The sequence below is a fragment of the Strix uralensis genome, chromosome 1 (genome assembly GCF_047716275.1).
Source record: "Strix uralensis isolate ZFMK-TIS-50842 chromosome 1, bStrUra1, whole genome shotgun sequence".
NCBI lineage: Eukaryota > Metazoa > Chordata > Aves > Strigiformes > Strigidae > Strix > Strix uralensis.
Genome location: NC_133972.1, coordinates 88,083,893 through 88,109,847, shown reverse-complemented (window position 1 = coordinate 88,109,847; position 25,955 = coordinate 88,083,893). Strand labels below are relative to the sequence as shown.

Below are 25,955 nucleotides of genomic sequence, written 5' to 3'. Positions count from 1 at the left end.
TAAATTTGATCATGGATCAAAGATAATTATGAAAACCTGAAAGGAACGAAAAATACGAAACATAAATGTGGGAGGAACCAAACTTAGAGAATGATGTTCAGTATGGATTGATTAGATTCAATTTCTCAGGACAGACAGAATTCCAAAATCACAAGTCTTACTTATGATCTACCACTAAGAAAGAATATAATTACTTTCCAATGGATCATTTATGTTATCCTGCATTGAATTTTTTTCTCTTCTTGTTAATTGTTTTCTTTAAACAATCATTTGCTACTCAGACTTTTTTTAAAAAACTGTTTATAGCCCTTTTAGTAAGCTTGGCACTTTTTTCTAATAAAGGAGACACTACTGAACTCTGTAACAATTTAAACAAACATTTATGGATGCGTACATTTATTTAGCTTCTCATTTATTAATTATAAATGATTAATCCAGGTTTTTTTCAACTTTTTAACTGACAGCCTTTTCTGAATGTGAACAGAAAACCAGTGTAATGCAGAAATAACTTTTATATTTACTTGTAAATTATACTGACCTCAATATTCTAGATAGCTCAAAAAAATAAAGTTCCTCAAAATATGTTTACATGAAAATATAACACTTCTATTAAGCATTTGCGGCACCCTCTATAGTTAGTAACCTGAACAGACAGATTCTAAAACCTCAAATGGAGTAAGATTTGTAGATTAATGCATTTAGATTTTTTTTTTTTACCCAGGATTTCTTTTGTGAAACTGGAAGAGGAAAATACAGTGCTCTGCTTTTTCAATACTTAATCCCTCTCTCATATTGAAAGTGATTAAAATATTATTTTAGTATTTACAGAAGACACTGCAACTGTCAGAAATTCTACTTGTTTAACCAGCAATTTCTAGTTATCTAACAGCTTGAATTATCTTATAACTCCTATAGCAGACAAATGCAGTTGCTCAGTATGTTTAGATATTTTATGCATTATAGATTTCGGCCTTAAGCCCTCTGTTCTATTTTCCAACTGATGTTACTTTAGAAAGAAGAATGGCAACCTGAATGTGAAATTTGTAATACAACCTGTATGCCATACCTGTAGGTCTCAAACAGTTAAGAGAAGCTGGCACTTCTCCCACATTCTATTCAAAGGTGCTAAAATGATTGCACTGAGGTACTACTGCTACCTCTTTAAAGGATTTATTATCGGCTAACTGTGCTCTGGGACATGCTGTGCTGTAATAGGAAAACAGTTTTTTAACAGTTCTAATAAGCAGTTGGCTGTTAGGAACTACATACTAAGCAGTGCAGTCATTTCACTTAAACTGGAGTAAACATTCTGTAGCCTTTAAGAGTCAAGCCAAAATATTATGTTACCAGTTCAAAAAGGTATGTTTTGTATTTTCTCCTCAAAAGTTTTTGCTGCAATGATAAAAGATAAGCCTGACAATGGCAAAAAAAAAAAAAAGTGACAGATGTAGATGTCTGTAATCACCATCACCATTGTTTGAAATATATCTGAATTTTGCTATTTGAGAGTTATTGAAAATATAGATTAACTTTTTAGTAGTTACATTTATCATTTTACTTTGTGAAGATATGACCATGTCTCTTGGACATATCTAGTCAGGATTTAACAGTAGTACAGGGTTAGGTAAAGTAATTCACACACTGATGCTGTTTTAATATACTGATTTTTCACTCTAAGCCTCACCTACAGAGCTACTTTGCTTTGATTTTTAACATTTCAAAAGCTATTTCAGACATGATTTCTCCCAAGCAACAGACAGGAATGATCTACAGTTGAGTGCTGTAGCAAGACTGGATAGTGGGAAGTGTTTATCAAAGGCATACCTGTCCAGCTCTTGCATTTTCACAGACAAAAGTATCGTAGAATACAGCAAACTGTGGGGCATTGTCATTAACATCCAAAATTCTTACGTAGACAGGAACACGAGTAGTATCTTTGGGGTTGTCTGACAGGAGAAGAGAAGAATAATGACTTTATTTTTCTAATAAAATTTTTCAGTTTTCTTCCAAATTTCATAAGCAATAGGTAAGCAAGATTAGGTGTGAAACGTGAAAATGCAGTGTACAAACTGATACCAGGTAAGAACCAGGTCTCCTGAAAAATAAGGAGATTATTTGCTTAGAGTAAAAAATAAAGTATTGGTATCTAGTGAGCAATTAAGATTTTACATGAAAATAGGGGCTGCAACTGTTAATAATCTATGCAAATATAGTCTATGAAAATTATGCCCACTACTATAATGACAAATTTCATTATAGGGTGGGCTTGAGAGTATTATTCTGCTGTAAGGTTTTGATTTTTTAATTTCAAAATTATTTATGATCTGTTTTGTTTTACATAGAAAAGACATTACTGACTTTGTGTATACATATTTTGAAAATTTTTCAATCCTGGCTTTCCTCTCTTGTGCCTTATTAAGTAGGGAGAAATTCCAAGAAAACCAATGAAAGCATCCCCCCAAAATTCTGGTGATGAATTGATAAGAATCAGAGGGTTTATGTTACATTGCCTTAAAAAATATGAATTTAGATTTTCAGACCTTAGATTAAGAAACAAGATTAGTAACCTTCCCCTTGCCAAATGCCAAACCCCTAGCATTATTTAGAGTGCTTCCTGTTCTCACTTGCTCTATCTAGTTACCATACCAATAATCTGAAATAATGCCCGGGAGTAAAAATGTGCAGCCATTACCTGGAATTCTGCTAGATGGTAGCTAAACACTATATGATTTTGCAACTTTAATGAAATGAGGATAAGTAAAAATAGAGATGATTTAAAATTACTTTTTTTTTTTTTTTCCTTTTAAGCTGCTTCAAATAAAACAGTAAACATTTAGGAGTAGCTGGCATTAAGTTCACTTGCTATTAATAACATCTTTGCTAAAGTGTAATGTGGATCTTTCTGACATCCATTTTTTGACAATTCAGTTTTAAATGGCAGGTTTAAAGCACTGTTTTTCATAGTCTTGCATTTTTGTAGTAACTTTCCAAATATGTTCTATTCTTAACACTGCTTTTCTGTTGTGTCATGCTTCACAGGTAATATTTTTAAAGATTTAAAGACCTAAATCTCTCCTTTCACATCTTTCTCCAAAACTAATGTACCTTTCTGGAGAATGCTAGCTACTCCAGCTAAGTCCAGAATGTAAATTTGCTAAAGTATCCTGACCAGGAAGTAAGTTTAGCACTATGATATAAGCATACAAGGATACTAAGTTTTTTCATTATATAAATACTTCTGAAAAGTATTCTTACAACATTGGACAGCACTGTGAAGAACTGTAAGCTCAGGACCATGCATCACAAGGAAAAAAAAAAAAAAAGTTTAAAAAAACCCCCCACAGCTATCGGGTGTGCTTAGTACAACCAGACTATTACTCTGGACTACAGAAATGGGGACAGGCAGGTTGAGCAGTTAATTGGCTGGACACGATGTTCCATTTAGTTCTCTGCAGCATAGTTCTTGCCAGCCATGTTTCATTGCTGATCAGCATTTTTTCTTTTTTTCTGGCTGATATAGAATTAACCTTAAAAAAACAATGTCTTTGAAACCAAGTGATCCTCACCAGCTGATTTCAAAAGATCAGACCTTTGTCCATTAGGAAATTTTCTGTTGGGCAATTTGAGTTAACCTCTATAATGTAGCAGGTTTAGCTTTCATCTTTGTACTTTTAACATGAAAATATCTATGTGTTTAAAATAGTCCAAGAAATGCTACAGCTTAGGGATCAGACTGAACCTAACTTGTAAGATGCACTGATTCCAAGAGCTGTAGGTGTAGATATGATAGGAATCCTGAGCTCTGCTGCTTTAACAGCAAAAACATGCCATTGTCCTCAAAGAAAAGGAACGAAACAGAATTACTCCAGTGTTATTATCTAATTGAGTAACATTTCAGAAGTAGCTTGGATGTTAAAGGTCAGTGGTGGAAGTAGGTGAGGAAAGAAGCAATGAGAAGACAGTTGCTGTTGGCCACACCCAATTTACTTTCCTAGAATATTTTGCAGTAAGTGGTGGGGGGGGAAGGAAGGGAGGTTTTTTTCTCATGAAGTCACAGCTGTAACTTTGCAGGCTAAGGAAAACTGAAAGGAAAAGAAGACCAAACTGGCTTACTGATCTCAGCTGCTATAACACTAAGGTTGTGCCACTGTGATATTTCACGGTCAAGTGGCTTAGAAGTATAGATGGACCCGTTTCCAGAATGAATATTAAATATCCTGTCGAGGTCAGTGTGACGATCCAGAGAAAACCTGATAAAGAAATGAAATGATAAAAAAATAAAAAGTATTGCCAAAATGGTAGAAACAATGGAAGAAGCATATGTTTCACAAGTCAATATAGCTTTTAGGTTCTATATATTACACTACAAAGGTTATTTTTTTGAAGGCATACATTTAGCTTCTATAAACACTTATGAAAATTCTCAGGGTTAGTTCCATAGAATAAGGAATAAAAATTGCAAGAATTTAATAAATACGTGTCCTGGTTTTGGCCAGGACAGAGTTAACTTTCCTTGGGCTGAGAGTGAGCACAGCTGGAGGGCTGGGTCCCGATCGATCATCGGACCATTCCATGTCATGTGATGTCAAAGCTCAGCATATAGGCGGCACATGCTCTCTCACGTGTGGTGTTTGTTTCGTTTTGGGTTTCTGGATTGGCTGGGAGGAGTTTCTCTGGTGCGGTCGAGAATCGCTGCTGGGGTCGGGCTTTGTACTTGTCGCTGTTCGGTGAGCCAGTACTGCATTTTACCCGTTTTGGACTACTATCATTACTGTTGTTTTTGCTAGTAATTTTTTTTATTTAACCTACAAATTTCTTCTTTTCTGTCCCTCCCCTATTTCACCAGGGAGGGGGGGGGGAGTAAACAACTGGCCATGTGGTGATTTGCTACCGGCTGAGTTCAAACCACAACAATACGATACAAAAGTGTAATATTTGATCATCTGAGCTTTTATGCATATATATGAGGATCATAAAAATGTCAGAATTTCAATAAAATAATTAAAGAATTGTTTTAATCCTGAAAGAAAAATTGTCTTTGATGTACTGTTCCTTCAGACTGAGACTGAGCTAATTTATGAGCTTTTCAGAAGTCTTTTTATAAGCTCATCTGCGACACTTTAGAATATATTAATTTACTAGAAATCAAGTTAAAAAAACCTCTATAAAAATAAGTTCACATGCAGAACTTTCACTTTCATGAATGTGCTGATGTTAAGGGACCTTATATGTTGCTATAGTTGCTATACTTCTGCAGGCATAACTTCTACTAAAACAATATGGCAGAATGTCAAACTAGAATCACAAAATTGCACTTTCCTCCATTTTTTCTAATATTTAACACTGCCTTCAAAGTTAGGATTGAACCTTTGCTGTGTTATTAAATGTAGGATTTTGTGAAAAACAGAACATTTATCTAACTACCTGGCAGAATTGGGCCTAATTAAAATAAAGTCTGCCAGTACACTTGTACAGTGCAATAGAAACAATTGTTTAAGTTTCTATGAATTTTTATGAGTGATCTAAACAGTTCATCAGGTGTATCTGTTTTTACTTAACTAAATTGAGCCAAATGAAAAAATGCTGTAATATGAAAATAATATCTATAACATTTTGGTGGGTTTTGTTTGTTCACCACACACAATAACATAAATATGTAAACCAAACAAAACTCCAACAAAAAAGCTGACACCAAAGTGAATACAAAAACAAAACAAAAGGAAATTAAAACAGGCAAAAAAGACTTCTGAAAGTTCAGGAAAGACTTGCTCTTTTTTTTTTTTTTTTTTTTTTTTTACTACTAGTTAAGCATAATAACTGTTAGCTAAAAATGAAACAAAAATCTGTCATTTTTCAGATAAATTGTATTTAAGACTATTTGGCTTATGATAACCATTTGATTTTACTTCATCCATGGATGGCATTTAAATGAAGAAAAGAACTAATTTTGACAGCACTCTAGCTAACAGTTTTCCAATTTGCAATAATCACTGCTCTGGCTAACAAGTTTCTTGTTTGTTAAATGTTCTATGTCATTTGATAATAGCTATGAGATAAGCACATACTTTTACCCCATCATATTATTTCTAATGCCTGAAAATGCTACCAAAATTGTTATTTTCAGAAAATACCTCCATATTCATCGAACAGAAATAAAAATCAGTGCAACCAGGAGCTATTTGCACTCTATAGGAAGCCTTATATAGAATGTTAATAAACAGAAACTAATATTTTAAAATAAACAGCTAAACAGAAGAAAAAATTGAATCAATTCTACAACCTGAAACATCAACAGGACATAGAAAAATTATATAAAATAATCTTTAGGTAGTTACTCTGTGTAAATAATAGTGATTAGGGAAATACCTGCCACAGTTCTTCTTCAATTCATCCAAGTTTGTTCTTTTTCCAGTCATGATTAGGAAAAAATTACTACTAAAATTGTCAGTTGTCTCATGCAATTAGAGTGGGTAAAGATGCAATGCTAAGTTATTTATATATTCTTAAATTTTAGAGATCTAAATTTTAGTCATCTCCTATCTTTTCCATCTACACAGATCACCATGGGAGAAAAATAGATTCAGTTTCACTTCCTAATCCAGTTTTACCACTTGGGCCTCATTAACAAGTATGTGGCAATTGACTTCAAAGTCAGTAAATAAGGTTCTTTTGCCAGAATGTAATATTTGTACTTTGTTCGGCATTTGAGACAACTCACATCCACCTTGGACAGTGTTGTCTTACCAGCTTCTTAAAGTTTATATATTATAGAAAAACAAACAAAAAAACCCACACCAAAATATGGTTTACTGCATTCAGCTAGATGCAGTGTAGCATGTAGCATCTAGTAGTATACATAAAAAAGATTTTTAAATATATTAATTTTTTAGTGTTTAATTTCTTGGGGCATTTGAGCACACACAAAGATTATTTTTGTTTTGATCACTCTGGCAAGCCTACAAAGCAGCAGGCAGATGAGATCAACACTGCATACTTTCCAGGACTGACTAGAAAAAGCATTAGAAAGCTCTGTGCCCTTCCTCAGCCATAGACTGGTTTGTCACTTTTTCACAGTGTGAAGCAAGAAGTAATCCCGAAGAGCCTACCTGAAATCAGTGTGTAATTTCTAAAGATTTTTGAGATTTGAAGTACTAGAAAACATTTCCTGTGTCTCTTGCATGCAAGTGAATGGCTGTTCCCTGAGGTGTTCGGAGTCTTAGCATCATTCTCAATTCTGTCTATCTCTGGGACACTAATGAATAACAGAAAAAATATTAGCATCTTCTTCCTGTCCACCATGTGTACGTGACAATTCTTGTTGTATTACTATTTCTCTAGCAAATTACGTGATTATGTGTTTACAGAGACTGGAGTATTACCTTATAGGACTTGAGGCCGAATCAGGATCTCGTGCCATTACAGTTCCAATTATTGTTCCCAACTCAATATCTTCATGCACCTCAAAAAGGTAAGAAGATCTGCTGAAGACGGGAGGTTCATCTACATCGTCTACTGAGATTTTCACAATAGTTGTATCTTTGAAAGGCCCAAGATAATAGAAGCGTGGATCGACATGGGTATTCTCAGCTTCTACTTTCAAGGTATAAAGTCTTCTCGTTTCATAGTCCAGTGGCTAAAATAATGATGATAAAGTTTATTAAATTACATTATATATTGACAGATGTTGACCTATATACATAATGGAAACTGAAGAGGATTCAAGCCTTGCCAGATCTTGCCCTGGGTTGCAGAAACCCCAAATACAGTTCAAATTTTCCACAGCATAGGGACCACTTTCTCTAGTAAGAAATTTCCATTGTTTTTGGAGGAAGTTTCTCTTACTAAATATTATTTCAATTGTCATAGCACCAATGACAAAAAAATTTTCAGTGTAAATTTACCAATTATTTAGTGAATTTTGCAGGTGTTTCAAGAGAATATGGATTTGAAACAATCATATAAGCATTTAAAATAACTGAAATACAGACTTGAAATACTGACATTTCAGAACAAAGTACTTAATACTAACATTTCTCAAGAAATACTATAAACTCTTCAATACTCAAAATGTCCTGAGTATCCTTGTCAAATAAATGTAGCTGGCCTTAAATATCAGGAATGTTTTTTTGTTTCTTTTCAGGAGGGGATGTGTGTCAAAGTTCTCTATATCCAGAGAAACAGTAAGAGTTTAATCTTGTTCCTTTTCATTTAATTTAATGAATCCAACATCAGAGATTTTTTTTTTTCAAAATAGATTTGACATTTTTGTCAGCAGTTCCTTTTTAAAATGGAAGGAGGAAAGGTTCTGGGTTATAATTAGAAACCATTTTGGATAGAGAAGAACCTTGATTCGTTCCTTTTTCTAACTGTCATAGATGAAAAGTGTTAGCTAATTTATGATATTGAGGAAATGAGCAAGCTGAGAGTTTACCTTTCTGACACAAAGAAGACTTCATTAACTCCCCCAAAATCTCAGGGAGATATCAAACTGGTGGTTTTCATTCATCAAAATGGTTGGTAGAAGACTTGTTTTTTTCACCTAACTGCTTTTAAGTACAAATTAATATTCATGAAAGATGCCAGAGTAACAGCCTAGAAATTTAAATAATTTATTTAAGAGCAGAAAGATGAAGTCCAGTAAAAGAATGAGTTTCCCCACTGACCCAAACTTGTTTTTAAAAAATAGAGCAGAAGGGAGAATATCTATGTATATAATTGAGAAATACAACACAGTGCTGCTATTTATGCTAGATCTGAGACTATTGTGTCTATAAAGTACAGCATGCTGCTGTGAAGGGATGCTGGCTTCAAGCCTAGAAGTAAAGAAGCCATGTTAGTCCTGCTTTATTCTAATTAACTGGCTTAATTTGCCAGAAGGTGTGCCACACAGATGTACTTAACTTGCTACTAGTACATTCACATGCAGTTTTGACATCTCCAGGCTATGCTGCAAAACAGATATAAAATGTATGGATTATACAGGCATTCCAACATATCACCAGTAATGAACAAAACTGTTGCCCAAATATATGAAATTATGGCAAAGCAATTATTTTATCTGTGAGAACTTGTATAGAAAAACTTGTATAGAAAATAAATTCAGACTTAGTAAATTCAGGACTCAGTAAAGGAACACCAGCTATTTGTAGTTCTTCACCACTGAAAATAGAAATGACAATCAACGTGGCCAAATAAAAAAAATAAATAATATTTTCATAAATGAACAAACTGAACATATCTTCTTCCTTGCTAGTTAATGCTGTTGCTATCCAAATAAGCTATTTATTTATCAATATGAGAAAGCATCCTGAAAAATGCAAAATCTGTCAGATTGCTAATGACAAAATGAGAAGATCTTGTTTATTAGCATTTATTGGTGACATTTTTGGAGCTGCTGTGTTATAAGTTATGATTTTTTTATGCCTGATCCAGTTATTAGACTGTTTTTTCAAGACCATATTGATTTAATATAATAGCAGTCTGTATGAAAAATCTGAAGGAAGCAAGCAAGAAAGGGGCATCTCAAGAGAAGCCTTCACAAACTTCTAGGAAAAGGAAGCTTTGTATTTTCATTCCTTCCCAGATTAACTAGAATGCTGACTGTGAACATAGAATATAGAGATTAAAAAGGAACACACTCTAATCTTTGCAGAACTTTTCTTGGTTGCCATTATCAAGACCTGTGGAGATATATTTTATATTAGTGTTTAATTCATTATTCTGTGCTTACGAAGATTTGTTTTAAAAGCTATTATAAACAGTGCTTTATGTTAGAAATGGTGCCTGAACTCCTTAGAAACGCACCTCAAAATGCCAAAGAAAAAACTGAGGTACTTCTGGAAGAGAATTTGAGCAGCAGCAGAACGTAATTTCTCGAAGTGTGAGATCTTGTACTTCTGAAAATGCTCTGACATGCCAGACAGAGGGCAGAACTAAAGCTAAATCTGAAACAGGGACACCATCATTATTCACTGCTCATGCGTTAACCAGCTGACACGTTTGGAAACAGGAACAAAACAATATAGCTTATGACTCTGCTTCCATGAGCGTGTTTGTGTTCTGCCATACACTGGTCACCTAAGTTGATGGGAATCTCCTAGATAATGAAAACCTATGTCTCTCAGTAGTGAGTGAACTGCATATTGCTTGCTGAAGAAAATAGGTTACATGAATACTAAAGAAGTCTGTATTTGAAATCACAAAGATAATTAGTACTAACATTGGGGATGGTCCATTTTTTACATACTTTGCTGGCAATAATGCTTTATGCTACATCTCAGATATTGTTACCACCTGTTACTTCCAGTTCATCTTAAAAGGAAATAGTACCGATTAGTCACTGATGGGGGATGCTTGCAAGTGTTAAGCAGTTAGAACATGTCATCACATGATCTAAGCACTTTTTTCCAATGAACATTTGTGGCATAACATTGACACCAAAATCATTTAGTGAGTGTTGTTAATAGACACCTTTCGCACAGTTATGATGCCTTCCTGTGTGTCCTTCTTTGTCACAATATCAAACATATCTGTCCCATCGCCATCTATAATTCTGTACTCTACTTCTGCATTTTTTCCAGTGTCTGCATCTGTGGCTTTGACACTGCCAATGGCTGTTCCAACTGGGGAGGACTCGGGAATGCGGAGGTGGATGGTACCTGTCAAAGAGAAAAAGAGCCACTCAGGAGCCCCATAAACCACTACCCATGCATTAAGTAACATTGTCTCACACAATAGCTGATTACATATTTTTGTGTATCTTTTATTCTAGAGAACTTGCTGTTTAATACTGGGAGGATGGGCAAAATGTGAAGCAGAGGACTGTGCAGGGAAAAACTTTAAGTAGAAGACTGTAAACAAAATTGTAGAAAAACAAAGGCAATGAAAAACAAATTCAGAGAAAAAGAGGTTTGAAAAGGACTTCTCCTATCTCAAAGAAGAATCAGATATGTCTGTACTTTTCTTGTCTATGTCATTCCTGAAACATCATCTTGAAGGACTGCTCTGGTTCCTTTCAGGATTCACTCTGCTTTTTTCCCCTTAATATCTAAGATGAATCTTTTGGGATACATTTTACATCTATTTTATCATGGAAGCAATACAAAGAACAGAACCCCCTGACTATGCTGGCCAATTCTGAGCAATTTCAGCTTTCAAAATTAGATAGTCAGATACAATATTAAATAAAATTGAATGACATCTTAATGAGGGGATAGGTTTTTGAAAATCCACAAGCAGAAGGTGTGCCTACACTTGTTAAAACAGTTAATTCATACTTAAATAAGGCTTATGAACATTGCAATTTTGGTTTTGTGCTACTTTCTGCAGCTCAGTTGTATCCATTTATTGTGGTGTCATACAGCTGATAAAAAACATAGGAATAAAACTGTCATCATTTAGACATGCTGCAATAAATGGAAATAAATATCTTACCATACATTTTAGTATTCTATGTCTTAGCCTTACTGTGAAAACTGTAAATAAGGGTTGAGATCTCTGGTCCCATCTGTCAGAACATACGGCAGGAAAACACGTGGAATACATAATGCACTATGAAGAATTCTCAGATTATTTTAAAATGAATGCAGATACAGTTGTCATTCTAAAGACTGAAGTTAAGTCATCAAAACTCTACCGAAAAACATTTTCTTCTCTGGCCTTATTTAAGTGTTCGAAGATTTGCCGTTTTACTTAGAGACTTCCTAAGGTAAGTGAAGTGACTTAGAAAGACAGTTCAGTTAACAGTAACACAAAAGTGGAAGTGGTAAAGGCCAGCAACCACAACAGGGAAAAGCTGAACAGGCTACCCAAAAGGCAGCACATATATACCTCGTTACAAATAAGAACTACAGAAAAGGCCATAAAGGGAGTTATTAGTTTTTTGTGATCAGGAAGAATTGTGGGGAGAGAGTGGTGGAAAGGCAGTATGGGAAGGCCACTGGCAGCTTGATCTTTATATCTTCAGGAAAGCACAGATGAGTCATGTCATGATTATCAGTGTGTCTTAACAGAGTACATTAGAAGCCAGCTACAGAGTGACAAAGGAACTGGTTTTGATTTTGGGAACACTCACTGAAAAAAAACCAATTATTCATTGGGATGTTTGAGAGTTTCTCTTATTCTACAAAACTAGTCTTTTCTGTTACATTATGTTATAGTTTGTCAAACATAAAAAAAGAAAAATAAGCAAAAATTCAAAAACCCAACACATTCACATATAGTTTGTAATTAAATGTTGAATGAGAAATATTGAAATTGAATTTCTTCATAGAATTTTGCTTAGGCAGTTTTTCATATGAAATGGATATACAGCCGCAGAATTAATACTTTATGGCCATATACACTCCACATTCTATTTATATGAATTTATTTTTGCTCAGTTACATTTTGGTGTTTCAGTCTAGTGATTTATCTTGCATTTGCTCTGACATTTTCATTACCTTTCTCTAATACCTAAATCTTTGCTACATTAATATATAATCCCTCTGTAATCGCCTAATGGTTAAAAAACAGAAGAAAAAATAGCTTCTGCTCCCTTTAATATTTATTCAGTATTACGTAAGACTATGGTGAAAGACCACCTTTTTTCCCAACTAATATTTATATGTTAGAATTAACTTTATGGTGTGTCAGCTATTCCCCACATTTTCTTCTGGAGTGTTTAAAGACACATCCCCAAGCTATGCCCTGTGGATGGTACTTGACTTCCACTGCAATACCCAACTCAATGTAGTCTACAAAGCTTGTATCTTGAATTGCTAATAAAATAGTGGAAACAGAGAGTGAAAATAAGCAGAAACCTATCATCTGAAAGATAATTTTATGTCTAACTTATCCATTTATAGAAATCACCATAGGATGAGACATTTTGTTTTATTATTTTTGTCACTGAAGACATTTAATATATTGACTAAATATGGGATGCAGTGTAGCTTTAGACACTATATAAGAACACAAACTACATCAAACTAGAATTATTCTTGCAAAACTGCTGTCAATCCTTTTTCTCTCACTTCTCCTCTTCCTCAAGGAGAGTAATTTACTGTTTGCACTTACTCCAGTGAGTGATGTTCTTTCATTTGTCTGTCAGGAATAAAAATGGGAGGCACAAGAAAAGGAAAAGCTTTTCCATATACTAAGGCAAGTGGAAATCAGCTGCAAGATTAAAGTCTACACATTTGTGTCTGGAAATACTTCAGTCAGTCATAAAGAATGAAAAAGCAATCTTATTCATGTTTACCCTTCTTCCTATTTACTCTTGAATAGGCACATAATGTAAATGTAAAAAATTTTATAGAGTAATACAGGCTATAGTCTCACAGGAGACGGGCTGCCATAACTCAGATGCACTGAGTTTCAGTCAGACTCTGGCTCCTAAGTCCCTAAACAACTTCTTCAATTTGTCATTGGTCAACACCATTTTTTTACTTCTGAGAGCACTTGGAGATATTACAGTTGAAACAGAGATCTAATATCTGAGATCTTTGATGACCTTTCTGTGCAGAACCTTGATAACATTTTAAATTTTATCATGTTTCCTCAGAAGAACAGCCACTGCTACCTATATGGTTTGCAGGAGATCTTTAAAAGGAGAAAAATATTCTGAAGAGTTCTTGCTCTGTAATGTAAACAACAGAGGAATTAATGGCTCTTCTGGGTTTTTTTTGGTTTTTTTTTTTTTTTTTTTTTTTTTTTAAGAAGTATGATAAAGTAAAATATGTAGAAATTTCCACAATTCTGAGTTTCTTGTGGGAGAAGTTTAATCTATTATGAAACATTTTACTGAAACATGTAGCTGTAATATGCTGAGTTCTGAGAAAACATAATAGACCTTTTAATATTTTTGCTGGTAATTTATAAATCTGATATGAATATGACTGTCTCATGAATCTCATACACATCTGTTTTTTTATTAGTGGAACAGAATAATTTAACTTAACCTGTATCAATTCTGGTAGTCACTGAACTCTATTAAAATCATGAATGATTAGAATATCTATTTGCATTTTGAAATTAAATATAAAGATTTTTAAAAAGTCAATAGCTATTTTTTACTTTCATATATCTAGTAAAATGAGTCAGCTTTATAAATGTTTAGTTTTCATTTCCAGTGAAACATACATTTATATCTACCAAAGCTATTGGCAGAGAGAAAGTAGTGAAAAACAAAACAAAACAAACCCCCCCATGAGAGTAAAACTAAAAAATTTCTCTAATGCAAAGGTCACATCTGATTTACACTGACATTAATAGAAAAATGCAGAGATATTTCTGGGATGCTACATCAGATCCTCATCTGACTCAAATATGATGTTGGACTGCCAGATAAGTCATGTAAAAAAGGTCTAGAAAGTTGATTCCATCATTCTAAATATTAAGTTAACACACTGTGTAAGAAACAAGATAAAAATTAAAAAAAGGACAGCATAAATATGCATGTTTGATGTTTATATGCTGTCTTAAATTTAACTGTTGAAATTAGCTTTTCTGTAAAGCTTTGAACATTACGCCTCTTTGAATAGTCTTCCTCAATAGGTCTAGAGAGGAGTAATACAGCAATCCTCACCTACACAGCGTTGGAATTACCATAATCTTCTATATATAAATGGAAACAAAAATAATAAATCAAAAAGTTGTGGAAATAAAAAGAACATAAAATGACAAATTAACAATAAATTTTGTCCAGAATAGGGCCTGTGTGGAAATGCACAAACTCTAAGTACTCAATCGTTCATGCTTTTTCTGAGTGTGTATATGAAATCACATGGTAATACAAAATCTTAACTAAACACATATATATCAACTACAATATTAAATTGAACAAATTTATATACTCCATTTGTGCCATAAAGAGCATATTAAAATCATGATCATTTCAAGCTGATTGTGTTATTTTGAGCCTGAAGGCTGATTATCAGTAACTACTGGATTCAGTAGTTACACAGAATAAAAAATGGGTGGTGAGGATATTCTAGATCCTTTAGCTATTAAGTATGTCCAAACCATCTTGCAAATATTACAACTTCGGTATATGCAAAAAGCTTCAAATATATTTAAAATGCTTAACGTTTAACAAGTTTGATGTTACATAGTTTAATATTTCCATATGACATAGAGACCAAGAATGTTTTTATATTTTAATTTGAGGATACAAAGTCTTGATAGCTGTACTATTAGAAGCTAAAAAGCATTATAAAATCTCTGGTAAACACAAGCTGTTAAAAAAAATTAAATGTCATTTAATTTACTTTCGGAAATTTTCTATTAGGTTTTGTAACACTGTAACTGGAAAAGAACAAATCTGCTTGATTCCCTTCAAGTAATTTTTTTTCCACGTTCTTCATGATTAAATATTTAAGCAGATTCTACAATTCAAACATTTCTGCATATCTAGAATTACTACATGTTTTATTTTCTGGCAGGGGAGTATGTAGGATTTAAGCAATAGGTAAGGGAAAAGAAAAACATTGCTCTAATGCTCTTATGAGTCCACCTACCACCCCCTCCCACAGTACTGGAAAGTATTCCAGGTTTGCTGCAGTTATATTTGACCATGTAACTGTTTTCCTAACAAATAAATGCTGTAACATTTAATACACTGCTTTAATAATAGTGAATAAATCAGTACATAAGTCTTCTGTTCATGTGTGCCCCATAATCTAGATTTACTGTAAATTAAACCAGATGGTGATTGCTTAACTCTTTAGTTTGAAGCTCACACAGTGCAAGGCAAATATTAAATGCAGCTTACTCTGGGGGAATCGAGGTGGATTGTCGTTGACATCAGTCAAAGTGATGTTCACGGTGGTGGTCCCTGATAATCCACCCATCTGGCCTCCCATGTCCTTTGCCTGGATAACTACTTGGTACTGCTCCCTGTTCTCTCTGTTCATGTTTGGCAAGGCAGTCCTGATGATGCCTTAAATAAAGAAAGAAAAAACAAAAATTGTTAATAATCTCTTTATTTTTGATGTGCAGCAATCTGCTGCATCTTTTTTTAAATTACTCTCTGAAATACTTTTTAAAAATATTAATTTCACGTTTTAAAGTAAACATTTCTGTTCCTTTTATATATAGCCTTCATTACAGGCTACCTGTTGAACAAACCTTAGTTCTACATCACAGCTCCCTTTCCAGTTGTGGTGGCTTGACCCTGGCTGGATGCCAGGTGCCCACTGAAGCTGCTCTATCATTCCCCATCTTCAACTGGACAGTAGAGAAAAATACAGGAAAAGGCTTGTGGATCAAGATAAGGACAGGGAGAGATCACTCACCAATTACTGTCATGGGCAAAACAGACACAACTTGGGGAAAATTAATTTAATTAATTGCCAATCAAATCAGAGTAGGGTAATGAGAAATAAAACCAAATCTTAAAACACTTTCCCCCCACCCCTCCTTTCTTCCTGGGCTCAACTTTACTCCTGATTTTCTCTGCCTTCTCCCCCTGAGCGGCACAGGGGGATGGAGGTTGCAGTCAGTTCATCACGTTGTTTCTGCCACTCCTTCCTCTTTGGGGGAAGGACTCCTCACACTCTTCCCTGGCTCCAGCATGAGGTTCCTCTCATGGGAGACAGTCCTCTATGAACTTCTCCAACGTGTTTCCCACAGGCTGCAGCTCTTCATGAACCTCTCCATCATGGGTTCCTTCCATGAGGTGCATTCCTTCAGGAACAGATTGCTCCAGCCTGGGTCCTCTTTTCTGGCTGCAGTTTCTGTTGTGCAGCAGCTTTTTTCCCTTCTTAATTATGTTATCACACAGGCGCTACCACCATCGCTGATGGGCTCAGCCTTGGCCAGCAGTGGGTCCGTCTTGGAGCCAGATGGCCTTGGTTCTATTGGACATAGTGGAAGCTTCTAGCAGCTTCTCACAGAAGCCATCCCTGTAGTTCCCCTACTACCAAAACCTTGCCTCACAAACCCAATACACCAGTTTATATTTCATGCTAAAAATGATTCAAGATATTTATGCACATGGTTTATGAGTAGAAAGAACACCTTTTATTAATCCAAGTTAGAACCATTAAGAAAAAAAGAACAACATTTTCTAGGACAGAAACCTTCATTCTTGCCTTTATCAGAGATGTTAAATAGCTATCAATAGTATCACTGTAAAGCTACTTATCCTTCATAGTGTCAGCTGTTATCTCTAAGTTTTTATATTTATTATAAGAATTATAAATTATGAGGAAAAAGGCAAGAAATATTATTTCAGTTAGTTTTTGAAATGAATTTTTTAGGTGATCTAAGATTTTTGCAATGAAAGAAAAAGTCTACAGTTTATGGTAAATGGAAATAATGACAATTTTCCTGACCTGTTTCTGGTTCCACCGAGAAATATGGCTGTCCCTGAAGTATGCTGTAAATTACTCTGGCACTGTTTCCATATGAAGGGTCATCAGCATCAGTGGCTGTAACTTGCACCACAGAAGTACCTGAAACATCCAATGTCAACTTAGTTTCACATGGTACTAGGTGGAGGTCCAAGAACATCAATTTCCATTCAAGCAGATGCCAAAGAAAATTTCAGCTATTATCAACTGGACTTTTCAAATATTTATGATCTTAGAGTCAATTTCAGGTACATTATTCTCTATTTCAGGATCTCATTCTACATAAATTGAATCTAAAGTTCCCTAACCCCACAACTGTGATTAAGATCTAGTTAACAAAGCTAAACAATAGTTATGGTTGAGTTGAATTCTTATCCACTTACAAAGAATTCATACTAATGTACTCACTTCCTCTTTTCAGAAGACTTATTTGTTTTTATTACAATAAATATCTGCTTTCCATTACCAAGAACAGGTTTTTCTTTTTGTCCAATGATGTCAACATGATATGAAACTACACATGCAGGAACATCACAGAAAAAGATGATTAAATAGGTCATTGGAATTTGGGAAAAACTAGTCATCAATTCTTCCCACCTTCTAAGTGCTAATATAGATAGATACTACCAGAAAATATATTGCCGTATGGACTTTGAAATCTGCTGGATAGACTCCAGAAAATTTTCTAATCTTAAAGACCATCTCTAAATTTTTGTGGAATATATCAGTTCTTCAAAACATGAAACACTTACCATTGCCTCTACCATTTCTTGCTTAATCAAAATAGTTTCTACATCCTGTTCAACTCTTGCACCAGAGGGATAAATTAACAACAAAGATCTCCCCTATTGTACCTTCATAAAGTGCAGATATAATTTTAAGTATATAGGAAAGAAGTGAAAAAAACAAGGAAAAGATAATAAATCATCATATGCATGTGACTGTTAGCCACAGGCTACTCTGCAGATTAGAAGACTTTCAAACCTATTTCTCCTTTTACCCCAATTCTTTCCCTCTAACAAATATTGCCAAATATTGTGAAATAAAACACCTGCAAATCCAAGACACTTAGCACAACTATTTATTCCCTCTCATAGTCTGACCGCATTACACATTTATTCTAACATACATAGAAAGGTAAATAGAAGTAAATGCTAAGCTTCCTCTGTTTAGGATTTCACAAGATGCTAGCAAACCTGCTTTTGACAAGCCAGTTGTTCAATCATGTGAACAACTGTGCCAATATCAATGGAATGAGCATGTGCCTAACTGTTGAATCACAGATGAGGTCTCAGAAACGTTCAGTTTTCAGCTGTTTTAGAACAGAAACACTTGTTTCGGTGAGTTCCTAAGAGTGCTTCCATCTCATAAAGAAGGCATAATAGTCAAATTCCTGATAATATTATTACTGATACTAAAATGGAATGAATCACTGATTTAACAGAATAAAACCTCAAACACAAAATAAAATTTTAAAAAAGATTAAAAATTGCTACACAAGTATAATGATAAAAAAAATATAAAAATTATGAATACCTTCCACAGTACTAATGGTTGCTTTAGTGATCATCTAGACTAGGGCTGAAACTGAAAATAGGAACATCTTTAAAATATAAGAATTTAGGGGTGGTAGAGCTGTCCTAACAACTTAATCTTTTTCTGATTCACACTGTCACTTCAGCGATTTCCAGCCACACTGAACTCCATTTGTAGATATGTGTCTATGTAACTATTCTGTTAAAAGATACAGAGGCATTTTTGTTAAATATATTTAAATTCTGAGGATTATTGTCTTGATTCTGAAATGCACCTTTTGGACCATCCTAGTGTGTAGCAAACTGCAGTATTAGAATATATACCTGCTCCTATAGAACATTTGCTCTGAAATAGCAGAGGTGTTGTGTAAAAAAAAGATAACAGCAAATCATGTTCAGTAACTTAAGTGCTGTGACTAAAAAAAAAAAAAGGCAATAGAAAAAAATTAAACCACGAAGTACACCAATTATCATGGCTTTATCCAAGTAAAGTTTACAAATCCTTCATTTTATATCTGTATAAACAGAGAACAGCCATCATCAAGACATCTATCACAATAGCTCAATGTATTAACCAGAAAAGTCTACATTGCAAACACATGAAAGGTGATATTTTGTCTCTATTACATGTAACTGAATAATTTCTTGTTTCTACTTTTCACATTTCCTTCATAGGTTTAAACTAGAAGTATTCATTAATACGTCAAATGTATGAAATTTTATTTAATTTTAGTTTAAAAAAACCATGAAAATCAACTTTGAAGGATAATTTGGAAGAAAACTGAAGAAAGTGTTTAATAGCTTTAAAACAAATTTTAAAAAATTTCCATGTGCAATGTAATAATATGTGTTTAACAGTTACTGCTGCCTCAGTTATGTGTCATAATGCAGTTATAAAATATTAATTAATGCTATTTTAATACACATACACATGAAACAGAACAAATCATATCCTTCTCTCTAGCTGCAATGAGCATAGCTGCATATATACCAAATAAAATCTATCACTTATTCTGAAAACTGTAGATTTGATCCTGTTCTCTTTAAAGTCTGTGGGAAAAGATCTGGGCCCCTTAATTTCATCACTATCACACAGTGCTATTTACTCAGTGGGTTGTGCTCAGGGTAACATACAACCCATTACCCAAAACCAGTAAGGGTAAACTATACTTTTTAATGTTGCTTCAGCTCTTTGGCTTTTGCGGACCAGCCACCAGTCAGGTACCTGTCAGGAAAAGTACAAGGGCACTGCTACACTTCTGCTTGCCATTCAGGATGCAGAAGTCACCACTTTGATATTGGCCCTTGCTCATAAAAGGAAGAGAGACATGCTTTCTAGGCTTCTGCTGAGGTATTCCTATGAAAAACCTGACAGAAACCATGCAAAGAAGTGAACAGGAGGAGTATACCAGTTATGTTGTGCACATCAGCTGTCAAACCATCAGCTTGTTTTGCTTTGTTTCAGTTCAGTGAAGTCACTGAAGACCACTGATGCTTATACTACACATATATTGTTTGCTCTGGTCTGAAATCTGGACCAGAAATCACAAGGCACTGAAGATGACAAGTCATACAGGAGTTTAAAAACTATGGTGTGGGTGTGACTTAGCACTACATGATCTGGGCCTCATTCTGTCTTTTACATAAGCATAGATTGCTTCTGATGAAGTTGGTAAGAGTCTTTGGCCTTCAGGATCTAAAGACTAATCTGAACTCTATCGGAGGGCATAAAGGAGACAGTGATAATATACTGGAGAATATGGTGCCAGCTATGTTATTAATCAGATATATGAATTCTGTGATTTTCTCCTCGTATACTTGCAAATTTTATTACACGATAAACTAGAATTTCATGATGGTAAGCTAGGCCCCCAGAAATAAACAGTCATTTGTCAGAATATTGTATTTCTCAGAAAGCATATTTTAACATAATTTTAATTATAATGTTTGAATCTCCCTAGGGTCTGGTACTATAATAGTAGTTAATATATTTGGCCCCTTTTAATGTGTTCCTTGCACGCATCTTCAAACACCGTACAAGTATTAATGACTTTGACCTCACAACACATTTATGATGTAGATGTATTAGACAAGAATCACTGAAGATAATTAGCTAGGAAAAAGAACTCACAGAATATCCATTGTAGAGCTGAATTTGAAAATTTTATTTCCTCTTCCTTACTCCCAACTGAGTTATGTGATATTTAGCTACAGCAAGTACCCTCCCTAGTAAATTATCCATACAAATGACAAGTCGAATTAACAGACATTTTCTGCTCTTTCTAGCAGAAAAGAGAGGAAATACTGACACATGTTCTCCCCTGAAATAAACTATTTAATGCAGCAGAATAGCAGAGATGAAGTAGAAAGTGATGCATATTCAGAGAAGTCAATGTCAGAAAGATCTTTGGCTACATGGTACTCCTGTATCTTGGAAAACAATAAGCTCCAAAGAAGTACATCAGTGGATATTTCCAATTTGTTTAAGATGTCCCTTTTAAAGAAAAATAATGTTTAATCTTGAGATTAATTTTTTTCCTCTTTTTTTCCCCTCTCTTTATGGCAAGATTTGTGTGCAGAGTGAAATCAGAGTTTGTAAAAAATTTAAAAATGTAATACAATAATTTGGGTTTTCAAAATCTGTCATTATTGATAGTATAAAATTATAATGTAAAAGGGTTTGGTAAGAGAACTGTAAAAAAAAAAATTAAAAATCTTTGTAATAGGAAACAAGAAGGACATATTATAGGATAAATGGCAGAGAGGACTAAGCATTGGGAATTGGTGGAACAGCACTAATGAGAGAGTGTACAAAAAGCCTAGGAGAAAGACAAACAATAGTAGCTCTACATGTTTTCTGAAGAGAAAGACAAAAAGATAACCACAGGTAAAGATGACAGGCTAACTGTGGGACACCCAAACTGTAGTTCACAGGTAAACCCAGAGAGAGGTTACATTTTACAAAGCATATATTGATATCCCTAATTCAGAAGCAGAAAAGACCAGCATGACAGGTAGTAGAAACAGCACTGGAGATACAGAATGGAATAAGGATAATGAATGATTACAGATTGATTATGATTATAGCCTACAACAGATAAATAGAGAAATATCAACAAATAAAAGAAAGGATGTGATGATTAAAAAAAAAAAAAAAAAAAAAAAAAAAGGTCTAAATAGAAGAAAGTTCTGAAAGCTTGTCTAAAAGATACCAATAGGCAAAATCCACAGGGAAAGCCATATAGAGGAAAACAGACTCATCTGCAGTTCTGAAAAGCAACCCTGAAATGAGCAGAAAGAGACAGAAAGGTGAAGAACGTGGTGGACAGAAGATTGTTGTCAAAACCATAATATTCTGAGTCATAATCTTTGAAAGTAAGGAAAGGAAAAAGGTGAAAGAAGATAAAATGTACTTTGTAATCAGTGCAAAGACTTCAGGAGAACGAGATCTTTTCTCGGATATTGACCCAAGTGCAAGATCCTGAAGTTGGCCCATTTATCTCTGCCTTTACTATGATTAATGAGCAGTAGAAGAAAGATGAACAAGACAACAAAGAATTCATGGGCCTTTGTCAAGACACTGTATTTGATAATAGAAATAGCCACATTCTCAAGCTTCCATCTGGCTAATACTGCAGCCTGAGGAAGAAATCAAAACTGCTGTTTCTGGTCTGAAAGAGGCTGGTGTATGGCTACATCATGATTTGATACCTTAAGAGTTATTAAGTAACAGAGGTATGCCATATACTGATGAAATGAATTATATATGCAATCTGGCTGAAAACTTGAAATGAATGAAGAAAACCCAACAGCTCTGAATTCTAGCTGCTATCTACATTATACAGTGTAGCTCTTAAAGCAATGAAGCATATGAGTAAACTTACAGAGTATGATATGCTACCATGTCTGTCATCTTTCTGGTATTCAAATGAGTACATATAGAGTTAATATGAACGTCTCATTACTGTGGTCGCAGTATAGATCTGTATAAATAGATAACAGAGTTGAAAAACTGCAGACTAGTTGACTATTTTTTGATACTTCTTAAAATAGAGATAAGATTAAGACCATCCATTTGAAACAGTGATATTCAGGACTGGGATTGAGAATGCAGGCACTGGATTTTGAGAATACAGTGTCAGAATAACATACTAGAGGCCCCAAAGGCATAAATAGAAGTTGCAAGTTACTGGTCTTATTACAGACTGACTTGGATGTAAAGTATAACAAAAAGAAAAAAGAACAAATATCTACAATCTGTAAAACATCACTTGAATGGTTAAAATATAGAGAAGATAACTAGATGATATAAAAGATGATGCCAACCTCTACAAGGACTGGAACCAACGAACAAGAAGTATTGTTCCAGTGTTGTCTCCCTCAATACATCTGATCGATAGTACCATCTATTTGCAGCAGGTGTTCTTTCACCTTTGGTAGTGAAAGAGCCATACCTTTTTATTTGCTATTCAACCCATTTTGCTATTACCACTCACCAGTCATACTTATATCTTTCTCTGTGTAGTTGGTTTAATTAAATTGTAATTTTAAAAAGCAGCATTTGTGTACGTGCCATCTAGTGCTCCAACCTTCCCACCTGATAAAGTGATTGATAGTAAACTATCAAACTTGGATGCACAGACAGTAGCAGGAGTGAAAGGCATTCTATAAACACATAGATACAATTTGGTGAATAGTTCTATCATAGAATCATAGAATATCTCAAGTTGGAAGGAACACATAAGGATCGTCAACTCCAACTCCCTGTTCCTTGAAGGACTACCTAAAATTAAACCATATGACTAAGAGCATTGTCCAGACACTCTGTGAACTCTCACAGGATCGGTGCCATGACCACTTCCCTGGGGAACCTGTTCCAGTGACCAATCACCCTCTCAGTGAGGAACCTTTTCCTAATGTCTGATCTGAACTTTCCCTGATGCAGTTTCATTCAATTTCCTTGTGTCCTATCGCTGGTGACAAGTGAGAGGAGATCAGCACCTCACCCTCTGCTGCCCCCTTGAGGAAGTTGTAGACTGCAATGAGGTCACCTCTCAGCCTCCTCTTCTCCAAGCTGAAGAAGCCAAGTAACCTCAGCCTCTCCTCATAAATCTTGTGCTCAGAAACTTTCACCATCCTGATTGACCTCCTCTGGACATACTCTAATAGTTTGATGTCCTTCTTATATTGAGGAACCCAAGCCTGCACACAGCACTTGAGGTGGGGCTGCACCAGTGCAGTGTAGAGTGGGACAGTCACCTCCCACAACCAGCTAGCTATGTTGTGCTTGATGGACACAGTTGGTCCTTTTTCCTGCCAGGGCACACTGTTGACTCATATTCAACTTGCCATCAACCCAAACCCCCACATCTCTTTCTGGAGAGCTGCTCTCCAGCCTCTTGTCCCTCAGTTTGTACATATAATGAGGATTACCCTGTCCCAGGTGGAAAATCCGGCACTTGCTCTTCTGTGTTAATTTTGGCTGAGATAGAGTTAATTTTCTTCATAGTAACTAGTATGGGGCTGTGTTTTGGATTTGTGCTGAAAACAGTGTCGATAATACAGAGATGCTTTTGTTATTGCTGAGCAGTGTTTACACAGATCCAAGGCTTTTTCTTCTTCTCAAAAAACCCACCAGCATGTAGGCTGGGGGTGCACAAGAAGCTGGGAAGGGACACAGCTGAGACAGCTGACCCCAACTGACCAAAGGGTTATTCCATACAGTGTGATGTCATGCTCAGCATATAAAGCTGGAGAAGGAAGAGGGTGGATGTTTGGAGCAATGGCATTTGTCTTCCCAAGTAACTGTTACAAATGATGGAGCCCTGCTTTCCTGGGGATGGCTGAACACCATCCCACCGATGGGAAGTGGTGAATGAATTCCTTGCTTTGCTTTGCTTGCACACTTGACTTTTGTTTTACCTATTAAATTGTCTTTATCTCAACCCATGAGTTTTCTTACCTTTACCCTTCTGGTTCTCTTCTCCATCCCCCTGGGGGTGAGTGAGCAAGTGGCTGTGTAGTGTTTAGTTGCCGGCTGGGGTTACACCATGACATCTTATTAAATTTCATATGGTTGGTGATTGCCCAGCTCTCTAGTCTATCCAGATCTTCCTGTAAGGTTGCTCCACCCTGAAGGGACTCCACAGCTCTTCCTAATTTAGTATAGTTGGCAAACTTATTTAATGTAGCTTTGACCAGATAAAGAGCACTGGCCCTAAAATGAAGCCCTGGGGAACCCCACTGGTGACTGGCCACCAGCCTGATGTAACCCCCATTTACTGTAACCCTTTGAGCCTGACCCATTAGCCAATTTCTCACCTAACATATTATGGACTTGTCCAGCTGTGTGCTGGGCATTTTGTCCAGACGGATACTGTAAGAGACAGTATCAAAAGCTTTGCTAAAATCCAAAACCACCACATCTACTGGCTTCCCTTGGTCAACTAGATGGGTGACCTTGTCATAAAAGGTAACTAAGTTGGTTAAGCAGGATTTTCCCCTCATGAACCCATGCTGGCTATGACCAAAGACAATGTGTCTCTCACGTGTTTTCCAGTAACTACCAGAATAACCTTCTCCATAATTTTACCAGGCGCTGAAGTGAGACTGACAGGTCTGTAATTACCAGGGTCTTCCTTCACTCCCTTCCTGAAAACTGGGACAACATTTGACGGTTTCCAGTTGACTGGGACCTCTCCAGACTCCCAAGACCATTGAAAAATAATGGAGAGAGGTCCCACGATGACATTGGCCAGCTCTTTCAATACTCTGGGAGGAATGCCACCAGGCCCCATAGATTTATGCACATCCAGCTGGAGCAGCAAGTCTCGAACATGTTCAGAGTCATGTGGGAGTTCATCATCCCCCCAGTCAAGGTCTTCCAGCATAGAGCTCCAGGGTCCCAAGGCCCATCATTGGTGTGAAGACAGAGCAAAGAAGGCATTAAACATCTCTGCTTTCTCTAAGTCCCTATTTGTGAGGTGACTGACCTCATCAAGTAATGGACTAACGTTCTCTCTGATCCTCTTTTTGCTGTTAACATATTTTGAAAAGCCATTTTGTTGTCCTTCACAGTGCTGGTCAG

At 35.4% G+C, this 25,955-nt stretch overlaps 1 protein-coding gene across 1 annotated transcript in view; it reads right to left on the bottom strand.

Annotated features, from left to right (window-relative positions):
* CDH10 (cadherin 10) overlaps window positions 1-25,955 on the bottom strand; it is a 105,330-nt gene that overhangs the window by 12,901 nt on the left and 66,474 nt on the right. The window contains exons 4-9 of the mRNA XM_074873881.1: window positions 17,316-17,435; window positions 15,752-15,919; window positions 10,471-10,658; window positions 7,380-7,633; window positions 4,114-4,250; window positions 1,825-1,946 (exon numbers count right to left, since the gene is read on the bottom strand). Coding sequence (XP_074729982.1) covers window positions 1,825-1,946; window positions 4,114-4,250; window positions 7,380-7,633; window positions 10,471-10,658; window positions 15,752-15,919; window positions 17,316-17,435 — 989 coding nt within the window. The remainder of the gene's footprint in view (window positions 1-1,824; window positions 1,947-4,113; window positions 4,251-7,379; window positions 7,634-10,470; window positions 10,659-15,751; window positions 15,920-17,315; window positions 17,436-25,955) is intronic.